Source organism: Rousettus aegyptiacus, unplaced genomic scaffold (assembly GCF_014176215.1).
Source record: "Rousettus aegyptiacus isolate mRouAeg1 unplaced genomic scaffold, mRouAeg1.p scaffold_m13_p_2, whole genome shotgun sequence".
Classification (NCBI taxonomy): domain Eukaryota; kingdom Metazoa; phylum Chordata; class Mammalia; order Chiroptera; family Pteropodidae; genus Rousettus; species Rousettus aegyptiacus.
Genome location: NW_023416295.1, coordinates 169786867 through 169805268, shown reverse-complemented (window position 1 = coordinate 169805268; position 18402 = coordinate 169786867). Strand labels below are relative to the sequence as shown.

At 55.9% G+C, this 18402-nt stretch overlaps 1 protein-coding gene across 2 annotated transcripts in view; it reads right to left on the bottom strand.

Moving 5' to 3' along the window:
• Window positions 1–18402, bottom strand: part of LOC107519246 (TRIO and F-actin binding protein) — a 57310-nt gene that overhangs the window by 8386 nt on the left and 30522 nt on the right. Inside the window, exons 1-8 of one of the 2 annotated variants that reach the window (XM_036237472.1) lie at window positions 16241–16420; window positions 11331–11387; window positions 8748–8816; window positions 8539–8628; window positions 8024–8133; window positions 6078–6603; window positions 5371–5481; window positions 57–204 (exon numbers count right to left, since the gene is read on the bottom strand). In XM_036237472.1, the coding sequence (XP_036093365.1) occupies window positions 57–204; window positions 5371–5481; window positions 6078–6603; window positions 8024–8133; window positions 8539–8628; window positions 8748–8816; window positions 11331–11387; window positions 16241–16420 (1291 nt within the window). Of the gene's footprint in view, window positions 1–56; window positions 205–5370; window positions 5482–6077; window positions 6604–8023; window positions 8134–8538; window positions 8629–8747; window positions 8817–11330; window positions 11388–16240; window positions 16421–18402 lie in introns of those variants that run through there. The other variant, XM_036237471.1, reaches the window with a different exon arrangement.

Genomic DNA, 18402 nt, shown 5'->3' with positions numbered 1-18402 from the left:
CCCTGGAGGCTCTTAGGCCCAAACCCGTCCATATCGCTACGGCCCCAAGTCCTCACCTGAGGCTGTGGCTGCCGTCTCCTCCGCCAGAAGCCACTCCTTCTCCTGTTGCAGCCTCTGCAGCTCCCGCTCATGGTGTCGCTGCAGCTCCTCCATCACCTGCTGGTGCGAGGACTCCATCTCTGCCAGGCTGCGCTCGCACGCCTCCTGTGGGCGGGAAGCCAGGGGGTCATGGGCCTGCCCCCATTGCCCGGAGCAGCGACCTTCCTCCAGCCTGAGGTGAGAAGCCTCCGGGGCAGGCCTGCCTTAGTCCAAGCCTCACCACCTCTCCCTGGATCCCAGTACCGCCAGCCTGCATCCGCCCCCATCCCGCCCTCTACCTCCCCCATCCACGAACCTCGACTTGTCAATCTGCTTCAAAACTTTCCGAGGCCCTCCATCCTGCAGGGTCAACTCCCTGTTCCCATGTCTGACTCTTGTAGCCTCATCCCTGGCCCTTCCCCACCAAGAAACCCCTAGTTATAAAAATAATTCACAGCATGTTCATGCCTCTGAGCTTTAGCTCATGCCAGTCTCATTGCCTGGAATATTCTTCTGCATCTTTTTCTTCCTAATTCACTTGGCCTGTAGCCCAGCTAAATGTCCTCCTAGCTCTGTCTCTGGACAACCTCTCCCCTGCCTCCAAAGGCTCTGCTCCCCTAGACCGTAAGTTCTCTGAAGACAAGGAAGATATGACCCTGCTCTGAGTCCCCAGGGCCCAGGCTGGTAAGGTGTGGCAGGTGCTGAGTAAGAGAGCTGAGATTGATGACTTACCACAGAATGGGGTCTTGTGGACCAGACTGGCCAGTATTTAAAAGACTGATAATACCCACTGCTAGGAGACTTGCAGAGGGGGGTGATTGGGGGGCAGTTCGGTGGCATTGGTGCGTTTTTTTAATGACCCTATTCCTCGACCTAGCAGGTCCACTCCTAGGAATGACCCCACAGAAAGTCACATGTGCACAATTGCTCTTGGACAAGGGTATTCCCTACGGCAACACTGGGACAGACAAAACCTGGAAACAATCTAAATGCCTAGCAGGGAACCCTTAAATAAATCATGGGCTCGAGCCTTACAAAGGACCTAACAGCTGTTAAAAGAGCCGCCCACGTGGACTGCTGGGAAGAGGTACCTGGAAAGATGGTGATGAAAGCTGGTTTCTGACAATATGTATGGTGAAAATCCCACGCACGAAAACCACACACACACAGACGGACATATGGGCACACGCACGGAAAAACAGAAAAGGTAGGGAAGGGCACTGTGAGGCAGGGCACTGGCTCCCAAAGATGTCCCCGTCCTGCTCCCCAGAACCTGCGGATGTTACCTCACCCGGAAGACGGGAACTGACCTTGCTAATCAGGTGACCTCAAAATAGAGTGACTATCCTAGACCATGTGCTGGCCCCATGTAGCCACAGCATCTTTAGATGCAGAAGACGGGGCAGGAGAGCGAGTGAGAAGTGATTGTGGAAAGAGGTCAGAGTAACGTGGAGTGAGAAAGACTTGCCTCCTTTGCAGGCTCTGAAGATGAGAGGGGCGTGAGCCATGGAGTGTGGGCAGCCACCAGATGCTGGAAAAGGCGAGGAGCCAGATCCTGCCCAGAGCCTACAGAAGGGAATGCGGTCCTCCAGGTGCCAGGATTTTAGCCTGGCGAGATCCATGCTAGACTTCTACCCCCCAAAACTGTGAGATGATAAACAGGAAACTATACAGATGTACTCAGATGGTAACCTAGGTGACCTCTGGGAGGGAGCACGCAGGGCAAGGAGAAGTCATGTGCTTTCTAACCTTTTAATTTGTTTGAACTCTTTTTGAAAATATAAACCTATTCCTCATGTAATTAAAAAATAGTTAAGATTAAAAAGGGAAAGGGACAAGCCAGGGAACAAACTGAGGCACAGAGGGCCAGATAAGAGATTGTATTCTCTCCCACGCCGCAGAGCACCTCATGGTGGTGGGGACGACCCCCACCTCTCCAGCAGCCATGCCTGGGGGCTGTGAGGGCCAGTTTGAGGGAAGGGCTAAGGCCAGGCTTCGTGGGTCTTGGGCATTCTAAGTGGTGAGCAGGGGATATCTGTCCTACTGGGCCTCTGTGCCTGTCTTCTGTGTGTCCCCTGAGTTAGAACAATAGAACACAGCTTTGGAGCCCCACAGACTGGGTCCTAATCCTGGCAGTACCATGGGAGTGCACCTGAACAAGCCAAGCCCTTCCCTCTGAGCCTCAGTCTCCTCATCTGTAAAACAGGTTCCATAAAACTAACTCACAGGAGTCCCTCAGGTAAGCCAAGATCACCCACCCACTCACCCACCTGCAGAGATCTGAGAAATACGGGGGGTGGAGACCTGTTCTTAAAGGGCCAGATCAGGCAGGTGCAACCAGAGGCTAACAGGGTGTCAGGGGGCTGATGTCAGGAGGTGGGAACCATCCCAAGAGGAGGGGCTCCCAGAAGGCTAAGTGGTGCTTTCTGACCTACCTTCCTGAGGGCCCAAGGTGTCAGCTGCCTCCCCTAACATTGATAAAGTGGATAAAGAAATGCCCATGGCCCCCACTGCATTAGGCTGGAAGGGTCCCCCTTGCTAGAGAGGTGCTACAGCCCCAGTGGGTGAAGCCCCAGGCCCCCCAGCTGCTGTCCTGTGGTGGCGAGCCCCACCAGGTGAAAGAAGGGCACCCACAAGGCCCAAGAGACCAGGCTGGGGGATCCCACCCCGGCTGTCACCGCTCCAGGGTCCACTGAATCTCCGGCCGCGTCTGGCGCCTCAGCTCCTCTTCTCTGGCTCCCTCGGCATCTTGGGCCGCTCCTCCTCTCCCGTCTTCTGCGCTGTTTCCCCTTATTCCCTTCTCACCTCCCGCCCGCCCCCCCAATTCTGTCTGCTCCCCTCGCCCATCCCACCTAGCAGGACGAAATGCTGACAGCCCCTGGAGTGCCCAGTGGGGGACCTGGGGACCAAGAGGCCTGCATTGCAGGCACAGGTCTGCCTCCAGCTCGAAGGTCTCCCCTCCTCCCTGGGCCTGTTTCTCATCTGTAAGCTGAGAAGTTAGAGAAATGCTTTTCAAACTTCATTTCAGTGACAGATACCTTTTTCCAAAGGAAATTTAACACACGTTCTAATAGTAAAATGGACAAAGACAGAGCTGCTCCTGATTACGGGTTGATTCCTGAATGGACCCACCCAGAAAGGTGGCCCCTGGGCTTCCAAGGGCACAGCTTGGAACCCTCTAGGTGGGGGTCACTGAGGTGGTCTCGGCTGCCTCAGGCCATGGGGGTAGGCCACCCCTTGCCTGGAGATGCCCCACCCATCTCTGTCTCTGGCCTTAGGGGAGCCTTTAACAACACCTGTACCTGCCTTCTCTCTACTTCCCATGTCAGGTGACCCCCAAGCTAGCCCTCCCGTCAGGTCCCAACTGCCCTTGGCCCTTGTCTCCCTTCAACCGAATTTTCCATCAACCACTCAGCCCCGGATGGGCCCCCTGGCCCTGATAACAGCCCTGGCTTTAGGTCCCCTTGGAGGGTCCCCTCTGTCTTCCTTGGGCCCTTAACGCTCCTCCCTCCACACACCCTCCTATGTCCTTTCTCCCCTAGTCACTGTTCTAGCTACTGACACTGCCCCTTCCCAAGCCCGTCTTCACTTCAAAACCACCTTCCTGATGTCACTGTCAGACCCCAAACCTACTCAGGTGTGTTCGACAAAATCCCAAACCCTTGGCTTGGCAGTAGAGGTCTCTAGGATAGCCACCCCACCAACCTACCGCCTTCGGGCACAGCCCAGGTGCCTCGCCCCCGCCGCCCCACATCCCCGTGCTCGACTCGGAGCCTACCCCCAAGAAGCCTTCCTGAGAACCCTGCACAGCGACCTCCCACGTTAGAACTTCTAGAAGACACCCCTGCTCAGAACCTGGGATCCCAGCATCCCTTCCAGAGGCAGCTGACTGTCAAATTTTTAGGAATTTTGGACACAGCTGTTAAGCACGGCCATTAGTTAAAATTATATAAACTTATAATTAAATGAATTACATTAAAAACAAAGCTGATACTCAAAATACATCACTTCTTAATTATTTCACTGCATTTTATTGTCATCTATGCTCCCGAGGTTATTTATGTCTTCAGTATCTGTAATGTTCTCTAACGGCACACACATATCTTCCCAACTCCGTGTTCAGGTCCCTCAGCCACAGTGAGAGTATTTACACCATGGACATTGGTAAACATTACAAATCAGGACTTGGTTTGTTGTTTAGGCTTAAGTAAGCGATAAGAAAATGCTAATAATGCAGATTAAACTTAAATGTGCGCGGGATCTACAACCATCACATTGTAAATAGAAAAAAACATGAGGAAATAGTCTTAATATTCTCAATAGAAAACTATTATCCAATTCAGCAAAGAAACTGCTCATGACATTGACCGAGTAAAGTTTCAAAGTGTCTTCCCGTCTTACTCATTTACATAAACAAAAATGTCAATCAACACTCATGTTAGAATGACACCCGTTTGTCAGTTAGCTGTGGATACAAGCATTCGGAAAAAATCAATGGAAGTATTCTTTTGCTATATGAAATTCACAATAAAAATTACTATGTATTTTTTATTCGTAAGTTGTACACTAAACATCCTTTGTATTAATAAAATTTATAATCAACATATTTAACATCTATTATTTTATATATATACGTATATATGTGTGTGTATATATGACACATGTAAGTGTGTATGTGTGTATACACACATGTATTTTTTTCTAGAGAGCTAGTTGTCCCAGTGGTGACAATTCAAAGTACCTCCAGGCATGGCCAAATGTCCCCAGAAGAACAAAATCAGCCCCAGTTGAGAACTGCTGTCCTAGGCAGACCACGCCTCTCCCCAGGACCACTGGAGGCTGCCAGGTCCCACAGGCCACCTTGCGAGGGCCTCGGCCTGGCAGGCAGGGGCAGGATTTCCCTATTTAGGGAGCAACTCCCAGGGGTCTGCCTGTTGGGGGCTCCCACTCCCCATTGGCTCTCCATTTCCCCAGGGTGGTGTGGGGAAAATGGTCCAAGTGCAGAGTGTCACATGAGGGCAGTCAGCAGGACCCGACCTCAAATCCCACCTCTGACATCTGCAGGTTGATTGACCTTGGGCAAGTCACACAACCTTTCATAGCTCAGTGGCCTTGTCTGTAAAATAGGCACAGTGCTCACCACCCACTGGGGAGACTAAATGAGACAAGGCCTGTCAAACGGCTCACATGGTTCTGGTACCCAGAAAGGGATGCCCAAATTTAGCTGTTTTCTGAAAACATGGCAACCAGAAACTTGCCCCCATCGCCCAAAAAACAGCTCTTCAGCCTCACCTGTGAGATGTAGCCTGGGGGGATGTGACCATCCTCCTGGGACTTGGGTGCACCCTGAGGAGCCTCCCCTTGAAGACGCCATGCCTCCAACTGGGCACGAAGAGACTGGACCTGTGAAGGGAAGAGGCGAGGTCAGTAGGGGCCTGGAAGCAGGGAGGGGGCTGGCGGGAGGCAGTGAGCTTTTGGGGGGAAGTGGCCCTGGTGGGGATATGCAGGAAAGGGGGATCTCCCAGCTGTTTCCTAAATAGTATGGTCAATGACTCGGAAACGCTTTAGCCCAGAGAAGAACAGGACATGGTGGTCACAGGTATTCACATTATGTAGGTCGCAGGAAAATATCTGAGCGTCACCTTCCCCATCAGTAAAACTGTGATGAGGTCCACCCTGTGGGACCATGAGACTGCTGTGAGGGTCACGTGATTAAAGAGGGCCCAGCACAAGATGCTCAATAAATGGCCTCTCCCTTCTCAGCGCTCTTCCCTTCCCTATGGTAACTGAGGACAGAACTAAGGGCTGGGGCGGGTCGGGGGGACCTAAGGTCTGGGAGGGAAGATTCCAGTTCACAAGGAGTCTGAGGCGTCAAAGTGGATCAGAGGCGAGGTCCCCATCTCTGTAGGTATGCAGGGTACATGCCATAGCATGACTGCAGGGATAGGAGGGGTGCTGGTGGGCTGAGGGGGCTCCCAGAAGCCGGCTGTGATGCGTACCTCCTTCTCTAGTGCCTCGTGGCTGTCACCTGGGGGCCCGCGGCGCTCCCCACGGCTTTGGTTGAGCAGGGCGGTGAGAGGTACCCGCTTGTTCTCCCGCAGGGGCAGCTTCTCCAGCTCCTGCCACTTCTTCTCAATCTCCTCGCTGAGCCGACTCTGCTGGTCCTCAGTCAGCGGGGCGCCCAGGCCCCGGCGTGGTCCCTCGCCGGCCGGTGTCTCCGTGGCCTTGCTATCCACAGACTCAAACCACTTGCGTCGCTCCTCGGAGCGCTGGGCCAGGTCCCGCTCCAGCTCTTCCTGCTTGGCCGGGCGGTCGAGAGTGCGAGCCGGGGTGCGGGCCCTCTGAGGGGAGCCCTGAGTCAGTGGGGAAAGCTCCACGTAGTCCAGGGATGGCCGCTGTCCGTCTGCTTTCCGCAGGCCGCCCCGGCCGATGACCTCGGAGCCCACGCGCTGCTCCCCCGCCTTCAGGGAGCCCTTCTGCGTGCTGTAGCTGTGCAGCGTGTTCTCCTTATTGCAGTCTGAGAGCCTAGGGTACCCACAGAGCTGCGTCAGGCAGGACCCCGCCCACTCCGTCCCCAAAAGAGCACTTCTGGGGTGCCGCCCGAGTGCCGGGGCCCGTGGACAACCCCAGCAGAGGAAGCAGCCCCACCCACAGGTGAGAACTAGAACGTCATCATTACACACCCTGGGAACTGTCCCAGCGAACCTCGGCCACTCATCTGTAATTGGGGACAATGCCTCTCACAGCATACGAGGACTGGGTGGGCGAGTGTGTGTCAAGCACCCAGGAAGCCCATTACGAATGGTGATCAGAGTGTTAGTATTAAAAGTATGGTCTGAGTCCAGGTCCTGGGTTCAACAGGCTCACAGTGGTCGCTGCCAAGGAGGTGAACAGTGACTTCTGGGCGCACAGGGCGCCAACTGTGGCGACAGCAACCGTGGCAGAGCTCTTCTTCCGCCCTAACAGCAGCTAGGTGTGGTCATCACACCTAAGACTATACTTCTCAGCGTCCCTTGCAGCTATGTGTGGCCACGTGACCACCTTCTGCCCAGTGGGAATGAGAGGTGACATCCTTAAAGGACTGGGTATGAGCTGGCCTGGCTTCTATCTGGGACTCCAGGAGGAGCTAAGCAGTCCCCTGAGCCAGAGCCAAAGCTACAAGTAGAGAGCCAGGAGCTGCCCACCAGGTCTGGACTAGACACCTCTGGGCTGCTCTGAAGAGGGAAACCTCTCCCTGTTTAAGCCACTGTGTTTGAGGCTTCTTTGTTACAGCAGCTGAGCCTATATATCAAGTAACAGTCCAGCCACATTGTGCTTCAGTTCACGGGGGGCCTCTGTGCGCATCCTCAGCACACTCAGTCTGATGGATGAGGACTCTGAAACTCAGGCAAGAAAGCCTTGGGCCGAACAGCCAGACTGTGGCCAGACAGGGGGACCTCCTGTGCTCAGGGCCCCTCAATACTATGTTTCCATTCCTGCTGCCCACAGGCACAAATCTCAGCCCGCTGGGCATCTGGGGTTCATAATGTGTGCGGGCTCTACCACTAGGTAACTCAGCCTTCCCGCCACTCTACCCACAGTGACTTCAGGGGGAGTGAGCCCCCCTCCCCCACACTGCCTAGCCATCCCCTCCCCCTAACACAGGGTGAACGTAGCCCCCAAAGCACAGACAGTCAGCCACCACCGGGGGCCTTTGACTCATCCGCATCTTCACCGAAGAGCCGAGCCCTCTGCCCTCTTTCAGGATGTGGGGGATATAGAAAGACAGAAGTAAAACCCCAAATTCTTAATGTATTTCTAGAGAACCGCTTAGAATGCTCACTACTCTCCCCATTTTGTTGATAGAGAAACTGAGGCCCAGAAGGTACAGCCAGAGAGCCCCCAGATGAGTGCCAGACCCCAGGGTAAATGCTTCCCCAAGGCCCCAGTTCAGCCCAGCACGTACTTGGTGACATCTGGGGCTGAGGTGGGACGCACAGTCTTTCTCAGAGCCTCAATCCAGTTCCTCCGAATACCCGAAGTCATGGCCGACAAGGTATAGACAGCATCCTTGGTCTGCAAGCCCACCGCACAGATTTGTTGCCACATGGACAGCCCCAGCGCTCCCCGCCACTATGGACCCCAGGGAGGGCAGCCCTTCCCTCCCAAGAGGGTGTCTTGAGCCTGGAGATGAACGGAGGAGGGTGCAAAACCGCCCCTCCACTACTTGGAAGAGCACTGCAGGGCCCAAGATCTCCCCAGCATTTGAACCACCCCTGCCAATGATGCCCGGATCTTCCGAGCCATGCTAAGTGTTGGCGGCAGAGCTTCTGACTAGCTCCGGGGACAGGGCCTCTGGGTAAAGGAGTGACAGGAGCCAGTCTCTGGATGGACAGCTGTGCTCCACACCAACACCTCCCCTAGGGGGCCCTCCAGGCAAGCCTCCCCCACCCCACCCCCCACCCCTGCACGCAGCCTCACGTGGATCTGGAAGCCATAGTTGCGCTGCACTGCGTACTCGGTGACATCCGTACAACAGCGCAGGTCAATCTCGCCATCCAGCTCATCCGCCTGCAGCAGGAAGGCCACGAAGGTCCATGTACTCCGGGGGCCCCACCCGAGCACCCCGAAGGCCCTTCCAGGGGACCCCAGCACCCGATGGGGGAGGAAGCCCTCCCGCGTCGCCTCACCTCCTCAGCAGTGGAGTCCCTGTAGTACTTGAGGCTTGAGTCGGTCAGCACAAACCAATGCTTCTTCCACTGTGAAGGAAAGGTGGCGGTGAGCAGAGGGGAGGGGACTGCACGAGAGGGGAATCAAAGAGTGCGTGTGCCCCTCTGCGGCGCCCTGGGCAATGCCAGGTCCGCCGCGCTCACAGCAGGGGTCTGGCACCCTCATCTGCCCTGCTGAGGGGCAGGGGACAGGGCATGGTGCAGTCAGAAAATCCACATGTGAAGGCCGGGCCTCCATTTCTTCTCGGCCTATAAAATGGTCGGCACCTCCTCGGTGACCGCATCCTCCCTTTCCTTTCGGGGGCCCTGCTCTGTTTTGAGAACACTTCTACAGCCATCCGATCCTTTCCCCCAAGATGGCCAAGGCTCCTACAAGCAAATCCCACTAGGTGCAGACCAGGAAGGGGTCATGACCTGTGTAGAGTCACCTGCCCAGCAAGCCGGAGACCAGAACGTCCCCAATCTTTTTCCATATGCCCCTCTGGATCTCCTCGGTGGCCAAAGACAGGTCTCGCAGAGGGCGGGACTGGAAGGTAGCGCAGGGGGAGGCGTCTCAGCGCGGGTTGTGTTCTGCTTCTCGGTCTGGGTGCTGGTTACATGCGTGCCCAGCTTGAGAGGCGTTATCTGTACATTTATTATTCGGGCCCCTTTCTGTAGTGCTTCCCTCGGCTCCTGCCAGGGTTAAGTTGGCAGGACACACGGGAAAGGGGTGGGGGTACCAGAACAACTTGATATTAAATGTGCCAAGCTCAGCCCTCCTCTGGCTTCTGGCCATTCACTGGAATGCCAGTCAAGGCCCACCCACTGCCAGATCAGTGCATGTCACCCAGTCCCCAGGATCTCCTGGGGATCCCACATATCACCAAGCCCTATCAACTATTATTTGAAGTACTTAAGTTTTTTTCCTCAAGAAGACGGCAAGTTTTTGAGGATGTGCCAGGATGACACTTTCTACTTGCCACGCTGCCTCCCCAAGAAACAGGGTTTTAGCATCCCAGAGACCCAGGTTATAACTATTTTATCTCTTGCTAGCTGTGTATCTTTTTAAGTATCTTGACTTCTCTGAGCTTCAGTCTTCTGACTTGGAAAGAAGTCCCTAATCCTTCTTGTAAGGTTAGAAGTTCCTAGCCCTCTCTGTATGTCTCTTGTGGCACTTGGCAAAGGGTCAGGTGCTATATTGTTGGGAACTGTTCTAAAAGGCTGGCCTTCTCACAACTAACTACCTTGCCCTTACTGAGTGGCCTGAATTGCTGCTCAGGACCTCAACTGTCCGTCTGTAAAGTGGGACAGGGGTTCTGTGCCAAATGATCTCTTTGGCCCTTCCAGACCTAGTCTAAGACCATCTGGGATGGGAGCTAAATGGAGCTCTGTGGGCCCCAGGCGCCTTGAATTCTAGGCCTGGGTCTGCCCAAGGTAGTGCTAGGCTTGAAAGAGATGGAAGCCCTTGTGGGCCTGTTTCCTGTCTGTGCACCAAGGGCTGAGCTGGCCAAACTCCCAGGGCCCTTCCAGTTTGGACATTCCAAACCCTGTGAAAGAGAATGAGTAAGGCCAGTTCTGGGTGGAGCCCATATTCTCTGCCCTCCACAGACCCTGGGCGGGGAGGCCAGGACGGGTCACTGGCGGGGTGCCAGGCCTTGTGTGCGCCTGGAGCACAGCCACCAGCGGACCGGTGAGTAGGCAGCGGGTACGGAAAGCTGTGGGCTGGAGGGAATAAAGCACGTGGGTCGGATAAACAATGCAATTCCCTTTGGCTCCGAGCCCTCCCGGCATGTGGGCTGCATGCAGACCCAAGCCGCGAGCGCATGCAGGACAGGGGCAGGGAGACGTCCCCTCCCAGGCTAGGTGGGCAGGAAGCCAGCTCCAGCCTGGCAGCCGAAAGGGCAGACACAGTAAAAGGCCACTGTCCCTTCTGGTTCTAGGGATGGACACATTAGAGAACGGAAGGGTTATTACTGAGGCCCTGGGGGCTGTGTGGGACCCTTTGCATGGTTGATCTTCAAGATTCTGTTATCCACCCTGTGAAATGCCAATTTCACAGATGTGGCCACTGAGGTCAGAGGAAGCTGTGACTCAACCAATGGGGCCTCAGGTTGAGGTTGGCGAGACTGAGAAGTGCACTCTGCGCTCCATTCCCAGGGTGGGGGGCTGCTGCATGACTGAGTTATTGGGAATCTGTTCGTGTCTCAATCGACTGCAGACCCGTGGATACCCAGAAGGGTCATCAAGGGGTCGGAGGACCAAGGGCTCTTGGTGAGAAGAAGGAATGGGGTACAGGGCCTGAAGGACTAGGAGGCCCCCCCCCCTGGTGACTCTTACATACTGCAGACTGCTCCAGGAGGCCTCTGCCTTCCCACCCCCACAGCCCAAGGCCCTCTTTCTGACTGAATGAAGAACACTCTGCCCTCAAGGGCCCCACTCTGACCCCCACCCTGGGCCCCCTCCACCCCGAGACCAGAGAAGCAACTCAGCTTCCTGGGCTGGCCCCAAGGATGCTATGGGCCCTGCAGCAAGCCACCCCTGTCCCCTCCACTTCAGCCTTCCTACCTCTCCAGGCTCGTCCAAGATCGACATCCATCCCTTCTTGAAGTTGAGCAGATCAGGCTATGGGGAGATGTGGAGGCAGATGAGTGAGACCCAGTGGAGAACCCAATGGGGCTGCGGAGAAGGGAGTACTGTGCCTATCCTGGCCAAGTCTGATAAGTCCCTGTCCCTCTGCAGAGGGGCCTGGGAAGCCAGCAGAGAGAGCTGAGGGCCCAGGTAGCCCCCAAATCCAGTGGCTCCCCAGCCACTGAAGTAGCCTTAGCCCCTTTCCCTAATATCAGGCAGTCTCTGGAGGCTGAGAGGGTGGGCCAGGTGATTGGCACATCCACTAGAGAAGTCCAAGTTCCCCTCCCACCGGCCTATTTCCTCACCCAAGAATGGGAGAGAGGGTCTGAAGAGAAATTACCTGTAAAGAGACCCTTAGAGAGCTCAGACAACAGACCAGACCAGCAAGGTGAGCAAACCATCCAGGTCCTCTCACTGACAAGGCCAGGCGGCCCACCAGAAAATGCCTTACTGCTCCCACCCACCCCCAACCCACCCCCAACGCACTGACACTCCTGTAGTCCAACCAGCCCTGCCCTTCCTTTATCTCCGGGAGACCCTGAAAGATAGAGCCAGGCAGAGGCTGGGTCCGAGATCACCTGGTCCCCTCTGGTTCTTTCAAAGGGCCAATCCTAACAAGTCCTACCTGCTGGGTGCTGCCCAGGGGGGCACGGCCCCGCTGTAGCATGTTCCACGGGGGTCTATGAGCTATGTACTCCCACCTAGGCTTAGATGAAGGATCTGCTCATCCAGCATTTCCTCTGGCCAGCTCCATCTGGTGGGTAGCAGCTGTCAGACTCTCCCTGCCCATTGGGGAGATCTCGCTCTCTCGTCTAAGTCCCTGTCCCTCTGCAGAGTCTCAGCTCCTGCCCACCAGCAGGGAGGAGAGCAGGGCAGGCCAGGCTGGTGGGCAGGGAGGAGGCATCCACCTGTTGCCATGGCTCTGAGCCCACCTATCAGCGCCCACATCGCAGCCTCACCAGGCCAAGGTGTCTGGTTACACGGAGGGAGCCGGTGGCGTGGCTCAGTGGGGTGGGCTGTGAGAACGGGCAGCTGGAAACCTGGAAACCAGAGCCACCTGACCTGGCCACCTCCCCTGACCCACCTTCCTCCCAAGGAACCCCATTCTCCGCTTCCTCAGGTGGAGTAAGTGACCTGAGAGAAGCTTAGGCCAATAGCCTGGACATCCAGAGCCAGCCACAGCTGTGGGACCAGGGCCCCTGGGTCTCAGCAGGCCAGCAGCCCCACCCCTGTGTTGCTGCCCCTCCCAGCATACCTGTCTGAGGGGAGGGACACAGACTCTGCTCAGACCTGGGAAACCCCGGGTGGTGTTCTCCTCATCTGTTCTCCATTCTTCCCTGCCCTGTAACCCCTGTGTACAAGAAGCTGTCCAGGATAGTCCCAAACTAAGACTGAAGGCTGGTAGCCCTGCTCAGGATCACCAAGTCACCTGGGTCCACCTGCATTCAGAGTGGGACCTTCTGTGGCCCCCAGGACTGGGCATGCTGTGGCCAGACCCTTAGGAAAAACTGGAAATATCCACCTTCTTCTACCTCCTGTCTAACTTTCTGTGCTTTGGAGACAGTCCCCACCCCCGCCCCCTGGTCCCGAGGAGCTATGCTTTCTGAGATGGCTCATGGAGAGCCCCTGGGAAGGAGACAATGATCCACCCAATGGGACTGGGCCAGGACTGGGAGATCAGCCATTGGCTTCCAGAGGCTGAGGAAGGGCTCCCCAGCAGGAATGACAGACTGACTGGGACCCCATTGGGGGGCTATCTGGGAAATGGGGTCATGGTAACCTAAGTCACATCCCTTCCCTGAGCCTAGCTGCCTAATGTTTTAAGAGGACTGAATGTGCCACCCATGGAAAAGCTCAGAGATCCTTTGGAAGCTGGTACAAATACGTCACACGCATCAGGCACAGGATGGTGTGGTGACCTTGGAGAGAGGAGGCCACCAACGTGCTTTTAAATTGCTGGCAGAGGAGGAACCCCCTCTACGAGTCGAAGTTCTGACGACCTAAGTCTCTCACGATGCACCTTCACACATGGCTGCTCAGGCCCCAGCCGCCTCTCCTCCACCTGCAGGAAGCCTGCGTTTTCCTTTCTCCCTTCAGAAGCACCAATAGGCCCCACAGCCCACCCTCCTTTCTGTGGCCACAGGGCCGCACTCCCTCCAGCCCATTCGGACCTTCGAAAGGGCCTCCTCTAAGCACAGGCTGGCGGGAGGACTCACTCAGAAAGGTCGTGTCACAAGTCTGCTTAAAACCCCCAGAAACGACTCCAGGTGGCTTCGAAACAAGGTCCAGTTGCCTTAGGATAGCACAAAAGCTTCAACCCACCCTTCTGGCTTAGCCTCTCCCCTGCTTTGGGGTCCCTGGGTTTATGTCACCATACGTCTCCTCCGATCCCCAACACATCAGGACTCTAGGCCTTCCACAAATGCCTGTGTCCTCTTCCTGAACATCAGACAAAACCTCTACTCACGCATAAGACCCAGCTTAACTGCCTCCTCTGAGGCCGGTGTCCCAGTACACACCACACCTCCCACGGTCCCTCAGAGAGGCCTCTGTTGTATCCATGATTATCTTGAAGCCATTTACGTGTCCCTCGCAGGCTCTACTAGAAGCAACTCAGAGGCAGGAACGTGCACCGTTCACTCCCCTGCCCCAGGACCCAGGGGCTTGGAGAATGTTTATGGAGTCTTTTTTCTTTTCTTTTTTTAAGCATCGCACACTGTTCTAGACCAGGAAGTCAACTGTGAATAAGAGATGTGGATCCTGTCCTGGTGGAAGTCACAGGAGAGGGACAAACAGTAAACAAGTGAACAGGTATATAATTTGATGCCAGGGAGTGGTTGGGGAACGAGGCTCTGGAATAAGGCTGCACTGGGCTCAGGCAGGAGGTGGAGTGGATCCCGACTCTCCGCCTGGTTTCCCAAAGCCTCTATGCATTTACCCATTCACAGCTCCTTTGCTGCTTGATCTCTACAGATCCCTTAGGTAGAGAGATGGGCGGGAGAAAGAGAAAGGGTGTGAGGAAGGTATAAGAGGGACACCAGCCTGGAGCAGGCTCAGGTCTGCAGGCAGCTAGGCTGAGACCACCAAACACTGTCGGTGGTGAGCGTCAGCTTCCTATCTGCTCAAAACCCTTCACGGCTCCCCAATGCCCCTGACCAAAGGCCAAGCTGCTTTTCCTGGCCTTTGACTGGCCCCTTTTCTCCAAGAGCCTTTTCTATGTTTTTGCCATTCCCAAATGTAACCGCCAGCCTTTGTTCACACTGTTCGCACCCTCAGTCCACTTCCACCTGACGAAGTCCTGTAATCACAGCAAAGCTTCTCCCACCAGCAGGGCCGTGCTGTCCCTCCTTCCAGCACCCCACATGCTACCCCTAGCAGCTTCATCCTTGCTGAGCACGTGCTTCCCCGGGAGAGGCAACTGTGTACACTTATCTTGCCCCACAGAGAAAACTGGGACAACCCCGGATACCAATTCTGGCTCAGCAGGGCCCAGCTGTGTCACTTGGTGCATGTTACTTCACCTCTCCACAGCTAAGTGCCCTCCTCACCTGTTGGATGGGGAGTTGCCATCCACCTCAGAGGATCGACTCTGATCAAGTGAAAGCACCTAGTTCAGGGCGTGGCAGGTACCCTGGGGTGGGGGGAAAAGGACACTGGCTCAGCTCCTCCCCCCACATCCCTCTCTGCTCTCTGATGGGGCAGGGGAAGCTGCTGAGGACAGGAAGGGCCAGCAGGGAGGTGGCAGGATGTGCGGAGGCTGAGGAAGTCCAGGCAGTGGCCAGGTCATCACACTCACAGGGCAGGGGCCCCTCTCAGCAACCGCGGCCACCATCCCTAGCAACCCAGTCCACTCCACTCACTTTCCTAAAAAGGGGACAGGCGCACGCACAACACACTTCGCTCAACTCCCCTCTCCCCATCAGATGTCGGAGCCTCCCCAGGGCACTAGTTAGAAACCAAAAGCAGCCCTGCCCTTCCCTTCCAGAACAACACAGGGCCAGAATGACCTGGAAAGGGGCTACTCCTCCTTACAGTCAGGCAACTCACCAAAGCCTCTCCCCAAGCCTGTTTATCCGAGTGTCAAATGGGAATATTGGTGAACCTAGCTGTGGGACGCACAATAAGGCACAGATATTGATGGAACTAGGGTTCATCCCCCAAGAGAAAGACAAATCCCGCCAAGACGTCCCCCACCCCCACTCCCGGGCTTGTTCCACCCAAAGCCCCAGCGCCTCTGCGAATGGGCAAGCCCGGGAGACCATGGTATCATGCCGCTTCAAAAATCCTGGGATGAGCTCCCAGAAACGATGGGACGCGGCGGCCCCTTCTCACCCACCCAACCTCCGGCCAGCGCCCATGCCGATGGGCGGTGTTCCCAGGCCCAGGTCAGCACGACCCATCTGAGCCAGGGGGCGCCTCTCTCCAGCCCCGGGCCAGGTCCATCTCCGCTCCTCCCACCGTCCGGAGCCCGGAGAACCCCTAAGGATCTCGAAGCTTGGGGGAATCAGGTCAGGTCTTCACCAAGGGGGCAGGAGGGGAGGTGGGAGAGCCACCCTATATCAGTCGTGACTGGCCGCGCAAAAATGAGGAAGGGGGTGCCTGGGACCAGGCGTTCTCATGTCCTCGGGGTCGCCCAGGCTCCTGGGCCGGAAAGGTAGGGAGGAGGCTGAGAGAAGGTAAGGCAGGACGGCCAGCCCTGCCGCTGGAGTCTCCCCGTCTTCCGGTCGAGACCTTCTCTCGCCTCCGGGAAGTGAGGAGGGGGCTGCTCAGGAGGGGAGCGGCTGACTCGGGCCGTCGCTCTCATCCCGGCCTGGGGAGAGGAGGAGCTGCCCCCTGGGAGTACTCACCGTCATGGCGGCGCCCCGGGGCAGCGGGAGCAGGAGGCAGGAAGGTGGAAAGGGCTCTGCGGCCGGGCTGAGCGGCGCGGGATTCCCGCCACCGCCACCGCCACCCCTCTCGGCCGCCCGTCGCCGCTTCTCCGGCCCTACCCTTCCCCGGTGCTGCCCCGGCCCCTTCCATCCGCCCATAAAACTTTTTTTTTTTTCAAACTTCCTGGGAGGACCCGGGCCGGCCAATGAGCGGCGGGGAAGTTGGGACAAACAGCGGCGGGGGCCGAGGGCTGGCCAATGGGAGCGCGGGACAGGCTGGGGGCGGGGCCTGCGGCGACGGGACGGGCACGCGAGGGAGGGCCTGGCGGGCCGGTGGGGGCGGGGTGGGGAGGGAGAGGGAGGCGGTCCGAGCTCCGGCCGCAGGCGCGCTGAGCGGAAGAACGGCCGGTAGTGCAGGTGACTCCGTCCGGCTACCGCGACGGAGTGTGGGGTGTGGCCCCCACGTCGTCCCGGCTACGTCTCCTCCGCCCTAGCCGGGAGCCGCCGGACGCAGCAATGGTCCACTAGGGCTTGGCGCCTCGGTTTGAAGGGGACATGGGCAAAGCACCCAGCACTAACAGTTCATTGTGTCCCATTCACCGAGTCCTGCTTTACCTATGTAATAGACTTTCGTCCTCACCACAGCCCTGACAGGAAGATGTCCTCGTCCCCATTTTACTGAGGAAACAGGTTCAGAGAGATGAGCCGACTCGCTCGAGGTCACCCGGTAGTAAGAGGCGGCATTCCTAGCAATCTTCACACAGAGTTCTGGAATGGTGGTAGGGTCTTCCCCAAATGCGCCCTCCTTATGAGCAGATCTTTCTGGGCTTAAGAACCTCGTTTTGGATTCTTGGGTATAGGTGTACACCTACGTTCCCAGAGTACTTGGCAGTTTTTAAGAGGCTTCCGGCCTGCAGGAGCTCAGCTAAGCCCTGCAGTAGTGGAGGGACCTTGGTAGAATTAGACCCTAAATGAATGTAGTAGCTTGTGTGCCATTGTGATTCAGATCGTACAAGGTACTACTTATCTCTCTGTGCCTCAGCTTCAGCCTCTGTTAAATGGGGTAATGCTATTATCTCATAGGGTCTCTATAAGGATTAAGTGTTAATTTAAAGTACTAGGACAAACCCCTTTATCCCTACCTAGCTATCCTTTGGTAGGGTTGCAGGGGAGCTTGGAATAACTGACATTTCAATTATTCTGCCATCTCAGTTTGGGGTCAAAAATTATTGCTATCATAATTATAATTCCTATCCCCATTTCCCAGATAAAGAAATGGAAGCCCAGGGAGCTGAAGATCATTTCCAGTATTTCTCACTGGGAGTCTCTCCTCCACCCTGAGGATGAAGCCAAGGATAAGCTCATATTCCTCTAGACACTGGCCTTCTGCACCCCCATGCTGAGTTTCCTACCCTACCCCTGTACCTCACTCAGGCATTTGGTCCTTTGGAGAGTAAGTGAACAAATCTACCACCCGTGCCTTGGTCCAGTGGCTTGGGCTCCTTACTGATTTCCTGGCTTCCGGGACTCCATTTCTAGGACTCTCAACCCAGTGATCAGATAGATCACTGCCCTGCTCAAAGTTTAGCAATTCCCCAGTGCTAATAAATCAGCTCTATATTCTTATTCCAGGCAGTCGGCATCCATCACGATCTGGCCCCCGCCTGCTGTCCTCCATCTTTATACACACACATTTTACATGCCAGGGTACACAACGCTGGACTGCTGAGACTTCCCAGAATGAGCCAGGTCCTTTGTATCTCTGATGAGACTGCACATGTTGTTCTCTGCCATGTTTGGAACATTTCCTTTCCTGTCTTCTGTGTGCCGCCCCCCTCCACCCGACACACACATACTCTCCTTTACTCTCCCTCCCCTTCCTCTAAATATTTGTTTGCCTGGAAAATTCCTTCTCATCCTTCAAGTCTCAGACCAAAGGAAGCCAAAATGCCCCCAGCACAGAGTTATCCTCTCCTTGCTGAGCGCTCCCTGAATCTGTACTTTCCTCTACTAACGTGATGACTGCACTGTGTGCTAACCAATCACATGTCTGTGTCCTCACCAAATTGCTTTCCTTGTCAGCAGGGATGCAGTGTTTTTTGTCTATACCTCAGAGGCAAGCCCAGGGCCTCAACTCCCAG